At 38.3% G+C, this 13,622-nt stretch overlaps 1 protein-coding gene across 1 annotated transcript in view; it reads left to right on the forward strand.

The window, feature by feature from the left end:
* Positions 1-13,622, forward strand: part of MTX2 (metaxin 2) — a 35,345-nt gene that overhangs the window by 4,492 nt on the left and 17,231 nt on the right. The window contains exons 2-3 of the mRNA XM_037397595.1: positions 9,449-9,496; positions 10,465-10,511. Of these exons, the coding sequence (XP_037253492.1) occupies positions 9,449-9,496; positions 10,465-10,511 (95 nt within the window). The remainder of the gene's footprint in view (positions 1-9,448; positions 9,497-10,464; positions 10,512-13,622) is intronic.

A 13,622-nucleotide genomic window follows, 5' to 3' on the forward strand; every position in this document is an offset into this window, starting at 1 on the left:
TGCCTATCTAGTCTTTTTTTAGGTTGGGGGAAAAGTTACTTTCACAATTATTATAGTACAGTACACAATTCATTTTGAGATACTGTTATTTTTTGTTTTTAAGAAGCGATACAATTGCAGTTTATAGTAAGAGTATGCTTCTGTAGTTGTTTCTGGCTCCATTAAAACTAAGCAGTCTTTCTCTAATCAGCATTTTATTGTTACATGTTTTCTGCTAAAGTACTGTTGTCTTTTCTCATGCCAGAAATGAGATTGCTCTAGAAATAACAGTAACAAAGTTAGTAAATGAAAAGTAACACTTATTTTGCTATTGTCCAGTTTGATTTGCAAGTGAGCTTTCATCCGTTGTAGAATGCTTCAAATATGAGTGCTGCTTAGGAGCCTAACTGTTCAGCTCACAAGAGGTCATAGAAGAATGACTTTGGAGAGAGACCAGTTTCTTGTCTTTCTCACTCCTTTTTTCTCTCTGGTCCTTGAATGTTCTATTCTCTGACTGTCCTCAGGCACTAACGTGGTCGCTTCCTGTAGGTTTGTGCCCTATGAGCCACTCCCTTTTCAAAACAAGAATTGAGTGAAAGAGCTTGGTTGCTGTCCTTTCCTCTAGGTGAACGGGTGTCCAATGTTGCTACGCTGCTGGGCATTTTCAGCTCTTTCTTGAAAGTGAGTGAGAAACTGCAGATGCATGCAAGTCATGGAGAGGACAGGGAGAAAGTCCGCACCAGGTTCTGAAATTTTTATTATTATTATTCTTTTTAAATTCTGCTCTTTAGTTATTGAGAAGGCGACATAGATGGCACACAAATGTGGATTTTTTAATACAAAATGGAAGAATTTACATGTAGTAGTAAAACCTATGAAATGCGTAGGAAGGATTGGAAACATCAAAGGAAAAAATTACAATGGTGCTCCAAAGAAAGAGGAAAAATTGATACCAGTCTCATTTGTGGGGGAAAAAGCCCAACCAAAAAAATGGAATGTGTATGCTGAATTGGAAAGAAAAAATGCTGAGAGATGGGAATTTTTAACAGTTCTGCCTTCTAGCTGTTGTATAATAAAATTGAAGCCAATGTCATGCTTGCATCCCTAGCAAGAACTTTCCAAGTCCAACTGCATGTTTTTTGGTTTTTTTTTTTTTTTTTTTTTTTTGGGGGGTGGCATTTGCATTTGAATACCATATTGGAGAAACTCTGGAGGCATTGGGTGTGTTCACTGAAAGCCTTGGAAAAGAAATGAGGAAGGCTGTGAGGATATGATTAAAAGAACAGGATAACATTTTCAGATTTTGAAGTAGGGAGTCTGCAGTGTTTCCCAGAGGTGAGGAAGAGCCTGAGAGGTGCTACTGCAAAGACCATTGTCTGTTTTGGGATGACTTAAAGACTGTGAGCCCTAAAGCACCATCTTTCCCCTTGCTAGTGGCAGCGCTTGGCTGGCTGACTGCATCAATGCTCTGTTTTTACCCTGCAGAGCTCTTCTGCCTAGAGGTCTCAGCTCTTCTTGCCCCTTTTCAGGACTCTGGCAGAGTCTTATTTTGTCATCACTTGTAACTCCTGGTACCACTGTGCTCAGGGCTGTGGGCAAGACAGGAAAGGGACAATGCAGGGGAGCCTTACTGAAAGCCCAGAGGGACTAGGGCTGGGTGAGCAGGAATTCTGTGTGTGGGGAGCAGCTTTTGGAGCACCTGTGGGATATTGAGGTCCTGTCTGGCTGGACAGATGTGTAGGATTTCTGTTGTGGATCAGGGCAGGGGTGCTGTGGATGAGAAAGCAGGGAGCTCCGGGCATTTTGCAGAAGTGGTGTTCAGACTGCCTGCCAAATATCTGTAGGGGAGGAGGAGTTCAGACTACCACAGAGAAGAGGGGATCTCAATCTAAGAGAGCTTTCAAAGGACTGATTTAAAGTGTACAAGTGTAGATAACATGGCTAAGAAACATCCCAGTTCAGTAAGGCACTTAAGGCATTCATGAGTACCATACCTCCACTGTCCTACTCTTCACAGCTGCTGTGCTTAAAGTTTCACTTCTTGAGTCAGGGCCAAAGAGGGGCAAGGGACTTAAGTAGCACAAAGGGAAGGTATTGATTTAGAGATCTATAAAAAGGTATGATTAAGAATTACAGAGCTTCTTTGAGATGGAGTATTTATGCTGAATATCAGGAATAAGTAAAATAGCTCCATCTTGTCAGGACTTTATAAATAAATGTTTTGAGATCATTTAGCTGGCACACTCTCTTGTTTTTTCTGAATAAATCCAGATGTTGATTTAGGAGCAACTTCTATTTATGGATTTAATTTTGTTGAGATTTTTTGGCCGCCTCTGCTGGTGGGAGGTGTGATTGTGCAAGTGGGGAGATGCTGAGTGATCTCTCTCCTGTGGCCTCCCCTAGCAATGAGTGCTGAGCATCCTGGATGATTGAACTGCAGATGTGTATGCTCTGGAAAGTCAACTCAAAGATAGTAACAGAATTGGACTAATGCTTAAATACATGCAATTAATAGCTTTCTTGGAGGGTGAAGAAGCAGATTGTGTCATGCTAAATGGCTGCTGCAGTAATGTCACACGCTGACTGTCTTAGTGGTGCAGCCACAGGAAACTCAAGTTTGAGAATTGTTGCTGAGATTGAGTCTTTATGATGACAATCTGCTTGATCAATAATTACTGAACAGTCATGATTTACGTGAATTGTAATAGCTCTGTGTAGGAGGCCTGGGATGGATTTAAGCAAATGGTGTAATTATTTGATACATGATTTAATGCATACGGTTTAACTTGTGTGAAAGTCGGTTTTCATTTGGCAAGGCACTATGAAACACTTTTTAGTCCTTTGTCAGCAGAGCCAGGGAGTTGCTGATGTTTTCGTTTTTTCTTGGCCCTTGTTAGTTTACAGGATCAGACCAATTACATGAAATTGATCTGTATTCAGTGTGGGTGGGTTGGACTGGTGGTGGGTCTTAAGGAAGCTAATTCACAACTTTCTCATACTTCCTTTATTGATCACTGTTAATGTATGAGATACATATTTTCAACTGCTTTGGTTCCAAAGTGGCCACAGCTTCACTGTATTAATCAAAATATACCCCTCCACTTATTTTCTGTAATAACGGTATAGAAACACATAAATTCTTGGCCTTTTCTTTTAAAGTAATATATTACTACTTGAAAATATGACCAATTTGTATTATGAAAAGAGAATGAAGTGATTGTCTGCTTCTTTTTGATGCATCTTAATGTCAAGTGGTGAATAATCCTCTTTCCTTCTGGAGTCTGTGCGATAGCGTTCTGTGTGGCTTTCTTTGGGTTACTACATCTAGAACATAGTGAGTAGCCGGTCACCCCCATAGCACCAGTCTTGGGAAACCAGAAAAGGTAACTGTGTTCCTGCTGACGGTTATGATGTTTGCTGTGTAATGTTTGGAGACTGGTGTGTAATGTTGGATGTGAATGTTGCCCAGATGTAAGACTAAATTTCTTTTTAGTGTTTACTCTTGTGAGAAAGCAGTTTTGAGGTATCTCATTATAATTTAATCAAATTTGTACCTGGGGAGAGGCTAAAGGAAACTGGAAATAATGTGTAAGTTAATCTCTCCAGCTGTAATATTGCAATACTGTGATTCAAATTAATGCCAACTTTTTTTGGTGTTTAATAGAGGATATCTTGCCTCTTGGCTCTTTTAACAGGCCTTGTAGTGCTGTGTGAACCAAACTGGTAAATACAGATGTTTTAGCTTTCCTCCTTTTTATGCAAGTTTTATATAAAAGTGTTTAAGAGGAATATATCAGAAAGAAAACTGATCCATGCAAATGTGGTGACTTTAGAGAAGTAGTCTTTATTTCTATACAACCCATAAACTTCTTAACATTGCAGGAAATTACTCTGAGAAGATCAGATGTTCACTAGCTAGATCCTAGGCTCATCTATGCAACAGCACACAGTGAACTGCATGGAAGAGGTTGTTAGTTGACTGAGTACTGTGTTCACAGAAGCAGGAAGAAGACACAAAAGGAAAATTGCTAGCATACTGAGAATTAAGTAAATTTTAGTTTATAGGAGATTCGGGGCAGAAATTGTCTTGATTTAATTCTCACTGTATAGTTTTTCACTATTTGAGAAATAATCAACAGGATAGTAATATTGAGTCTTAATGCAGTAGTCTTGATTTTTATTAGGTATAGGCTAGTTTTATAACAGGAAACTATTGCGATCTGCATTGTCTTTCAGAAATGTTCTTGCCCCACCAAAATTCTATGGTATTGCTAATAGCTTGCAACAACCTAATTTCAAGTTGAATTTTTCCTACAAAAACTTTTAGCCTGTTGATAACTTAATTTCCTGTGCAGGAGGGAACATCTTGATGCCTGGATCCAGAGGTCTGTGGTGTTTGCTGTGGCTGATATTCAAGAATGCTGTAGCTTGACAACAAACAGACTAGCAGGGCAAATCACACTGCATACCCTTCCACTTGAAACTGGCTATTCATACTAGACTGCTGAAATGGCGGTGTTGTTGTTTAGCATATTACATGATTTAACATGCAGAGTATTTTGTGGCTTCTCATTTCCATAGAGTCTCATTTTTTGAAGTAACAGAATTAAAGGCATAACTGTAAACCATCATTTCATTACATCTCTTTCATCATTGTGAAGGTGGATGAAAATGTCTGTTTCCCCCGTCTGTCCAGGCAGCACTGACACAGGATGAATAGTTTCCCAGTAGAGTGTAGGAGTTGAAACTGAGTTGTGTACATGTATAAAGAGACTCTGAACAGCCTGGACAAGGAATTGGTGGGGCTGGGGCACTGTAGAGCATCTTGGGAATGTGGTACTTCCTCTTGCATAGACTTCACTGGGGGAGTGCTATTGCAGCCTCTCATTCTTTGGATTAAAATTCAGCACTGTACAAGTACAGTATGTCCTGTTTTGAGAGCATTAGTTGGAGCTGAGATGTGCACAGGCCTCAGGTAAGCTCCTGATCCCCTGCTGGTAGTGGGGTCCAGTGCTCTTGAGTATCTCTTCTTACAGCATATGTGCGTTCTTCTCTCTTGCTGTCCCAAAAGCATTTGGGTGGATAAAGTCTTAATATTGAAATCACAGTCTGAAACATCTGGAAACGTTGAAATCAAAATGCTAGTTGAGTATCTGTTTCTGGCCTTAATGTTGCTCAAGTAAAACATTTCACCACAAAATCTGAAGAATGCATCTAATGCAATACATTTTTAGTGGCAAAGAATTTTATGTGACTGTCATGACTTATTGTGTGTTTTGGAAGTTTTTTACTGAGAGCAGAGATTACATATTTTCTAAGTCATTCTCTGACGTGACAGGTGAAGATTCTAGTAATCTAATAGTTTTAATGTTTTAATGGATAGTTGCAAACCCAAGTAATTAAAATTCCGCTGGGAACATGCAACACAGTTCACAGAATTTTCTTCTCGAAGTCTAATTTGACACCTGAGAACCCTGTTAACACTTTGAAATCACATTTTCTATGCTAAACTGTTAATAAATGAAACTTTGACTAACAAACACCTTGAGCTTAGTGAAATTTTCATGCATTTTTAGTCATCCACAAAACCAAATAAGATTTTATGTAGGTGATTTACTTGCTATTTTACTTCTCTGGTTGTTGTGATATGCTGCATCTGCTGAACTCTCAGCTCCTAGGATAACAAGGCTTGCAAAGTAATGCTTTCTGTGTCCATCTCACTCTAATTTTCACTTCCCAGTAATTTTTGAACTCAAACTCACTTCAGACAAATGCTACAGGGAGGACTGATCCTGCAGATGGTTGTTTCCTATACCTGGCTTTAAAGCAAGCAGTTTGGTAGAGGGGAGGCAGGGAGAGACAATAGTATGAGGTTTGCTTGTCCTGAACAAACAGCAGACCATCTACATGAAAGACTAAAATTTGAATTCGTTAAGCATGGGAAAAGTTTCAGTAGGGTGGGAAAACAACTTTTACTAAAGACTGCACGCCTGAGAGACAGACCCATTGAAAACCACACAATAGTAATTCCTCTGATTATGAAGGCAGAAGGAAGAACCAAATAGTTCCTAATTCTGAAGATATGTGGAGAAGCTCTTCCTGTAAGGCATACTTCCAGGCAGTTATTTAATCCTGTGAGCAGCTAATGATAAAAATGTCTGTTGCGTAGGTTCTAACACATAAATGTGATTCTGTGTTGAAAGCTTCTGAAACTGAGTTGACATCACATTTGTTAATTTTCTCTTTATATACCTAGTGCCACAGTAGCTGTGGTTAGCAGGGAAACTAACATCTACAGACCGGAAGATTATAGTTGCCAAAGGATAAACTGGATTTGACTTCATTAGTGCACAAATGATAAGTTTGTGAGGAGTTATTATAGCATTAATCAACTTGATGGATTGGAAATATGACAGAACTGAAGCAGTGTGTAATATTAGTGCCTATTATTCTACAAATTATGTCTTCACCTACATTCATAAGGCAAGAGTCATTGCCGTACATTAAAGATGTTACACACTTTCTCCTCTCGTGGAGGCGTGTGACAGCCCTTCAGCAATTCCTCCTCTTCTCTTCCTCCAACACGGTTCTGATCTCCCTTAGCTGCATCTTTTCACCTTATAGCTAATTGAAGGTGGCTTGGTAGCTGATACATGAGCTTAGCTTGCACTTTACAAACCTGGACCTCTCAGGTAGCAGTGTGTATTTAAACTTCTTGCTCCATCAGAAAAAAATATTTAATACTCTAAACACCTTGGAAGAAAGAGTGAGTAGAAATTGGAAGATATGAGATAGATAGCGAATGAGTGTTTAATTCTTTGATTTTCAGAGGATTACACAGGCTTTGTGTATTTACCTCTGGTGCGGCTGAACGTGATTGGCTGCGTGCAATTCTGAATGCATGCTGCAGAATATTTGTTTTCTGGGATATGAGTAATAATAAGTGAATCTTAACATGAAGTTGATTGTTTTAAAATCCAGTCCATACAGTGACAGCAAAATCAATTGTCTGGTCTGTGTGAAAAGGACTGGAGGCTTCAGTTCAAGCTCATGAGCATGTGTCCACCTTGTCAGCATAGTCGGAATTGTGACCTCCCTCTGGAGACTTGTCAGGTGCCAAGTGCAGGGGCTATTATTCATTCATTTTCTTGGAACTGCTGAAATTCAGAGTTTAAGGTATACTGATAACGAAGGCTGAGATTTTCATATGGCTGTTTGACAAGTAAATGTAAAGATGACAAAAGACATATATTAGTACACAACTAAACTGCGAATGAGTGAATGCAAAGATTTTAAACTACCCTTGTCCTTTCCATCCCTCAATTTGGGCATGTGCTTTTGTGTACTAAGACTGTGTGATAAAGACTTAATATCATGACTAATGAAATTAGGATCAGCAGATAATAGTTCATGAATATCTGTATGTGATCAGTGGAATGTGGAAGGAAAATATAAGCTGATAAGGGCAAACAAGTTACAAAAAACCACTCTACTCGTGTTTTAGTTTATGGCATGGATATGGCATGCCTTACCAGCGGTGTAGTTTTGGGTTCTATGTGCCGAGAAGCTGTTACATATATACGTATATCTCTATGGCTGCATATAGCTTAGTGCCAGGATCAGACTGGAATTACTAGTGTTTGAATTTCTTGAAATACACCAAGCATTTTGTTGGAAGATGAAAAGTTCACTTCATTTTTGTGGGCCTGAAATATTTCAGCCATGTTCTTATGTAAAAATAGGCCATTTCCAGTTGGGCTGGAATTCAAGAATGCAATATAAATCTGACATTTCAGTCTGAAGAGGCTCAGGCAAAAATTTTCAGTAGAAATGGGCCCATGCAATTTGAAGTTCTGTGTACCGTTCTGGACATGTGAAAAGGATGTTTTCACTGGTTGGCTGGAGTATTTGAGATCAGTGTGCCTTTGTGACTTAGTTACTTCTGTAAGTATCTCAGTCTAGCACTGATAGTTTACTGAAGTATAATAATAACATTCTTAATTTTCTCATTCCATTTGCTCTTCCAAGACTTCGGTGGACCTGAAGAAATGTATGTTAGATAAATTATTTTAAACAGTTAAGACTGTAATACCACAGACACTATCTTGGTCTCTTTTTATTTAAAGAAGTAAATGTACTTCCACCTCAAAAATTTTTACTCCAGGGCAAAACTTTAATGGAGGTGTGTAAAACCAATAACTGCTACAATAAAACATAAAACATTTTTTCATGACACTTAAATGTGATTAGTTGCTTTCTCATGCCCATACTAGTATAGCTTTTGTAGGCGCTCTGCCTTAATGTTAGAGGCCGTGACCTTTGCAAAACTGTGTACAGTGTTAGAAGCTTTACAGTTCTATGTGACTTCCATAGAAGTTAATACTTCATGAGTATCCAAAAAGGATGATAGACATTTGTACTTTCTTTCCCTTCGAGTTCTGAGGGCAAAGGCACAAAGAATGACCTTACGGAAGCCAGTGACATCTTTCTGTTTGAACCGCACAGTTATTTATAGACATTATTGCTTAAAAACATTAAAGTTATGAGGGCATTAATTTTGTTTACAAATACCTAGTTTGGGTAGAATGCAAGTTTTGAATTGGTATTTTAAAATAGATTTTTTAATCAGACATTCACAAGGAATGTAAGGGAGATGAAACAATGTGGTGACCTGTTATCTTAATGTTACCATTAACAGTAAATCAGTACTGATCACTGTTTTTGCGTTCCCATAAATTCAAGTGGTGTATGACTGATTAAGCGCAACGGTTCTTAATGGAAGATGTGATTGTCTTTTATTTTCTTGCCTTTTTTTTTAACAACTGTTTAACTGTTTTGAACAACTGATGATGCAGTTTTGTTAATACATATTGACATTCCCATTTTAGGGTTGACCAGTACATCATTTAAAGCAATAAGTAGTCCCAGTTGTCCTGGTGGATAGGTTTCTGATGTGCCCAAGCACCTGACTTTGTGGTATTGTATAGGACCAGTGACTTTCATTTCCCCAAAGCATTGCTCACACTTGGTTTGGAGGTTTGTGCCTATCTCCTCTGTGTGTTGTTCTGTTCTTTCCAGAATTCTTTGTTTAGTACCTTAATAAATAGTTGATCTTGAGAGTGGCCAGAATTGTGATGGGGATGTGCACAAGGATGTTTTTATGGTGGAGGTAAAATAGCTGCTTCAGCTGCTTGAGAATTAACAGGGCCTTCTGTAACGTAGCTTGAATTTTAGCTTTTCTTGCAACATTACATTTTGGGACTTAGTTTTCTGCTCTGTGTTGTCCCCCTGTGAGCAGGAGAGAGGTATGGGAGAAGACAGTGGCAATGGGGTGATTTTAGGACAGGTTAAATCTTGCATCAGCATCGTTGCAGTTTGTGTTCCTGCTCTAGGTAACGTTTGTGTTCAGTTAGCATCTGCAAGCACATTGTTGTTTGGCTTGCTTAATTATTTCCTCTTCTTTCCACAGCCACAGAGCCTTGGCCTGAAAATGCTGCATTGTATCAGCAACTGAAGGGTGGGTACACTGTTTGTTGCAATTAATAATTACTTTATTTTTAGAAAACGCATTAAATATGCACTAAGATAATTAACGGCAAGGAAGCACAGAAACTGTTAAAAGACTCCTTTGTGTTGTTTGTCTGGTCAGAGGTTTTAGCTACGCTTGCATCTGCCAATATAAACCAGCTATTCATGGCCTATAAGGTCCTTGGTTTATTATTGACTCATTATATTGGCTGCTGTAGGCAGTGTAAAATGATGTGGTTGCAGGCACAGTTGGCAGATTTACTGCACCAATAGCTGAGGCAGCAGATTTTTGAAGTCTTGTGGTAAAGTGGGCTCTCGGTAAAAAGGAACTGTTAAAATGTATAGGCTAGGATGGTTCAGGCTCCCTTTAGCAGCTCTTCATATATCATCAGATCACATTATGGCCCCCATTTGGGGCTCAGCAGCCTGCTACAGTTGTCAGAAGACTGCAAAGTAATGAAGACTAATAGGTAGCAGCCCTAGTCTTCTAAGCATGGAATTTTTATTGCAGTGAACTTGTCATCTTTCTTTTGTGTGACAGACCTAGACACAGTGTGCAATATTAACTGCAAGCCACTTTTATAGGTTTCTGAATGCTTTTACTTTTTAGCCAGAGGAGTTATGAAGATGTGGGTTTATTTAACTTTGATTAGAAGAAGAGTAATTGGCATAAAACTCAAGCATTTGGTTGTTAGTTGTGAGTATTTCTTATTGTACATTGGTGGTAATGTATGATAAGTGCAACTGCATTTGCAGGAGAAATATTCCTGGTATTCTTTTTTTTTCTTTCTTTTTTTAATGTTCATATCATAGGTTTTCTAGACCAGCTGCATAATAATTATATATATGCTCCTTGTATTATGCATCAGAAATGCAGTCTAGAATGGCTTACAATTACAGGTCAGTAGCTAAATGGACACTTTTTTGTAATTGTGTTTTTTGTTTTTCTTTCAACAGAGGAACAAATTCTGCTTTCTGATAATGCATCTTCCCTTGCTGTTCAGGTAAAATGTCATCTTTTCTAAACTAAAGATGTTAATTCCATTATATTTTTTGAATAGTTATCTAGCTTAAGTAACAGCATTTAGTGAAATGAATAAGTTAAGAATTATTTCTGTCAAAATCAATGACTTAGTTCCTGTATCTGATGTGCCTTAAGGACATTTGTGAGTCCTCTTTAGAGTGCTGCTGCTTGTACTCATATTTATATTGGTCTATATTTGTACAGTATCTGCTTATCTACCTGTTCTGGGAACTGTGCATGGTTCCTATCTTTTGTCACTTGGTATGGTAGTTTGTCTGGTAACATCTTGCATGATACTTGCTGGGTATTTAATTCTCGAAGCTAATACTGCCCCAGACTTGAGGCATGTTTGCTTCATGCTGTGGGTGTGAAACCTCTATATGTCTCTGATAGGTTTTCTCAATTTCATTATGCGTGCAGAGTTGAGATCCAATGTGGTTTTTAGAAATAGTCCATATAATTGACAAACCTGCATCTCTAATTGACTTAAAAGCACCTCTGTGGCTGTGAAGTCTGCATAAATGGCATTAACCTGTTAGGTTCAGTTACCCCAAATCTCAAGGGGATGTTTTCCCCATTAGCAAAGAGGGCCTGACTGTCAGAAGTGGTGGTGAGCAGGATGTCTGTAAGGTTCCTGTTCTTCAGAGTAACTGCTGCTGCTTTGTGTAGTAGGGAGTTGCACTGTTCCCCTGTTTCTTGCTTTTTGTGTGAGTTTAGCTCAGAGCAGCTAGAGCAAGCAGTCTTTGAGTGCGATCCAAAAAGGTCACATCTTGTTTAGTTGAGGTGAGACACTTGGAAACTTTAGCTGACATGATCGGTGAAAAGGTTGGGATCATTTGATCATGGTAATTACTTCCAAGATCTCTTAACTTTTTTCCTTCCAGTCTGGCAATCTAGGAGGTACCTCTAAGAGTAAATTCTATCACAGCAAGAAAACACTCTTATCTTTTCCTGGAAAGAGGAGTCATCTTTGGTACACAAAATAAATGGGGCAGTGTCTGTTTGTTTGGGCAGTGTGTTTTATATTGTGCCTCACAGTTAACGCAAATAAGTGCTTTTGTTGCTCACTTGATTTCAGTGTTCCTTTTTACTCCAGAAACTGTATTCTTTTGTGGCTGTCATGAATATTCTTGCCATCTAACAATATGTGTAGGTGTGGCTTGTATTTAAACCACAGAAAAAAGCATCAACATAACCCTAAAATTTCCTTTTCTAATGCATCATTTTGCTTTACTGTTTCCAGTCTGTTGTTATCCTACACGTGTCACTTAGATGATAAATTATCTATAATATATTAAAAATGCTTGTTTTTCTTCAATATTCTCTAGCTGGACAACTGATAGTAGCCATGACTATAAATATGGCTCTGGTAGATATCTGATCTTAAACTTTATAGAACAATTTTGTATTAGGGAATCATATCTATTTTGAAGAATCTCTGTAACATGGTTTTGACTGCAAAAGAATAGCTATCCTTGGTGTCTTTGATCCATTTTGAAATGTTACTAGGATCTGTAGGTATATATTACTAGCTTAGTGATCAGAAAGCTTTAAATATACTGGTGTATTTTGTGTAAGGAAATTGCTGAATTCCTCTGGTTTAGAATTTCCTTTTTATTCTGATGAGTGTTTATCTTTTTACTGGGTATCTTTTTGCTGGGGGGTGTGTGTGTGTCTTTTCCTGAGGAAGAAATGGGAATGGGGGATAGGAGGAGAAATAGGAGCTAGTACCTGGGACTTTTTCCCCACTATTGCCATTAGTTTTCCCCCTGTTACTAATTTGGGGCATAGAGATAGCACTAGAGAAGATACATACCTTGTTGATGGTTTGTTGAACATCCATGTGGTGAAAAAGCATCAGAATTTTGAGTCCCTCAGATCAAAAGAGCGTGTGAATCATCAGATCTTTAAGGAACATGGTTCACAACAAGACTCTAAATGTGCTGCAACTGGTCTTTCAGATCTTTCTCAGAATCTCCTTGCAGCACCTCTTCATAACGCTGTTCTGGGATAGCGCTCAGAGGACATATATACAGACAGCTACATATAAAATAAAGAATAAAATCAGATGTCATAATAAGTAATTATTTAGAGTAAAAGTTGACTGTTTAAAATTGATGATCCTGCAATACAGATGGCATTTCATGTACCTCTTTTCAACAGAGCAGATCAAGCAGACAGCAGAGCAAGTTACTCTCAGTGTAGGTGGAACAGACTGTTGCAGGCATTTTGTTTGAATTAATGAGTAGTGAGGGCTGCAGACTGAACATAAGAAGTTGGTTGAATCTAGCTGTTTTAATAATGATTTGGCTTATGACTTCTCATTGTGCAATGAAATCTGGACTTCTGACTTTAGCTGTATGTCAGATAAGAGAGGGGAGGGCAGTGTCTTCCATTAATTGCTAAGTAAATGTAGTGGTGCCTTCAATAGTTAAAAACCAACCAAACCACCCCCCCAGAAAAATCCCTCTCATCTGTGGAACCTTTCTGCTGATTCTTGTAGGGGTTTTTATTTTGTTGTTTGTTTTTTAATTCTGCTTCTGCCCATTGTTGTTCTTGGAAACAGACTAACAATTCCTTTCCCTTTTACTGGGTTCACCTTCTTTATATTTGCTGAAAATGCAACATAACTTCAAAAGAGCTAGTGCATTATTGCTGGTACATCTTGGTGTTTGCACTCCTTGTTCATTAACTTGAAGTATTGTATTATACAGTCCTGTTGAAAGTGAAGCCCATTTGATCTTAGGCTGCAAAATCTTGATATTGAATGAAGTTTTATTTTCACTGCAAATGAATTAAGATCAAGGAAAATACTAATCAGTAATGATTATCCAGCGACAGGAAAGAGAATGTTGTGTGTTGAATGAAGGCTCTGTTCTTCTTGTGAGATGTTCAGCCCTCTTCCCATTAAAGTTAATGAAGACACATACACCTCCTGGGTAACATGACTCATGGTTAAAAACCGTTCTCTGCTTATTTGTTATACAGCTTCCATTACACAGCATTCCTGCTTATCAGTCTTATGATAGTAAGAAAAGCCACCAAACCCCAGAAAGGAATACACAACTATATTTCAATAACAAAACAACTC

This window comes from Falco rusticolus, chromosome 8 (assembly GCF_015220075.1).
Source record: "Falco rusticolus isolate bFalRus1 chromosome 8, bFalRus1.pri, whole genome shotgun sequence".
NCBI classification, from domain to species: Eukaryota; Metazoa; Chordata; class Aves; order Falconiformes; family Falconidae; genus Falco; species Falco rusticolus.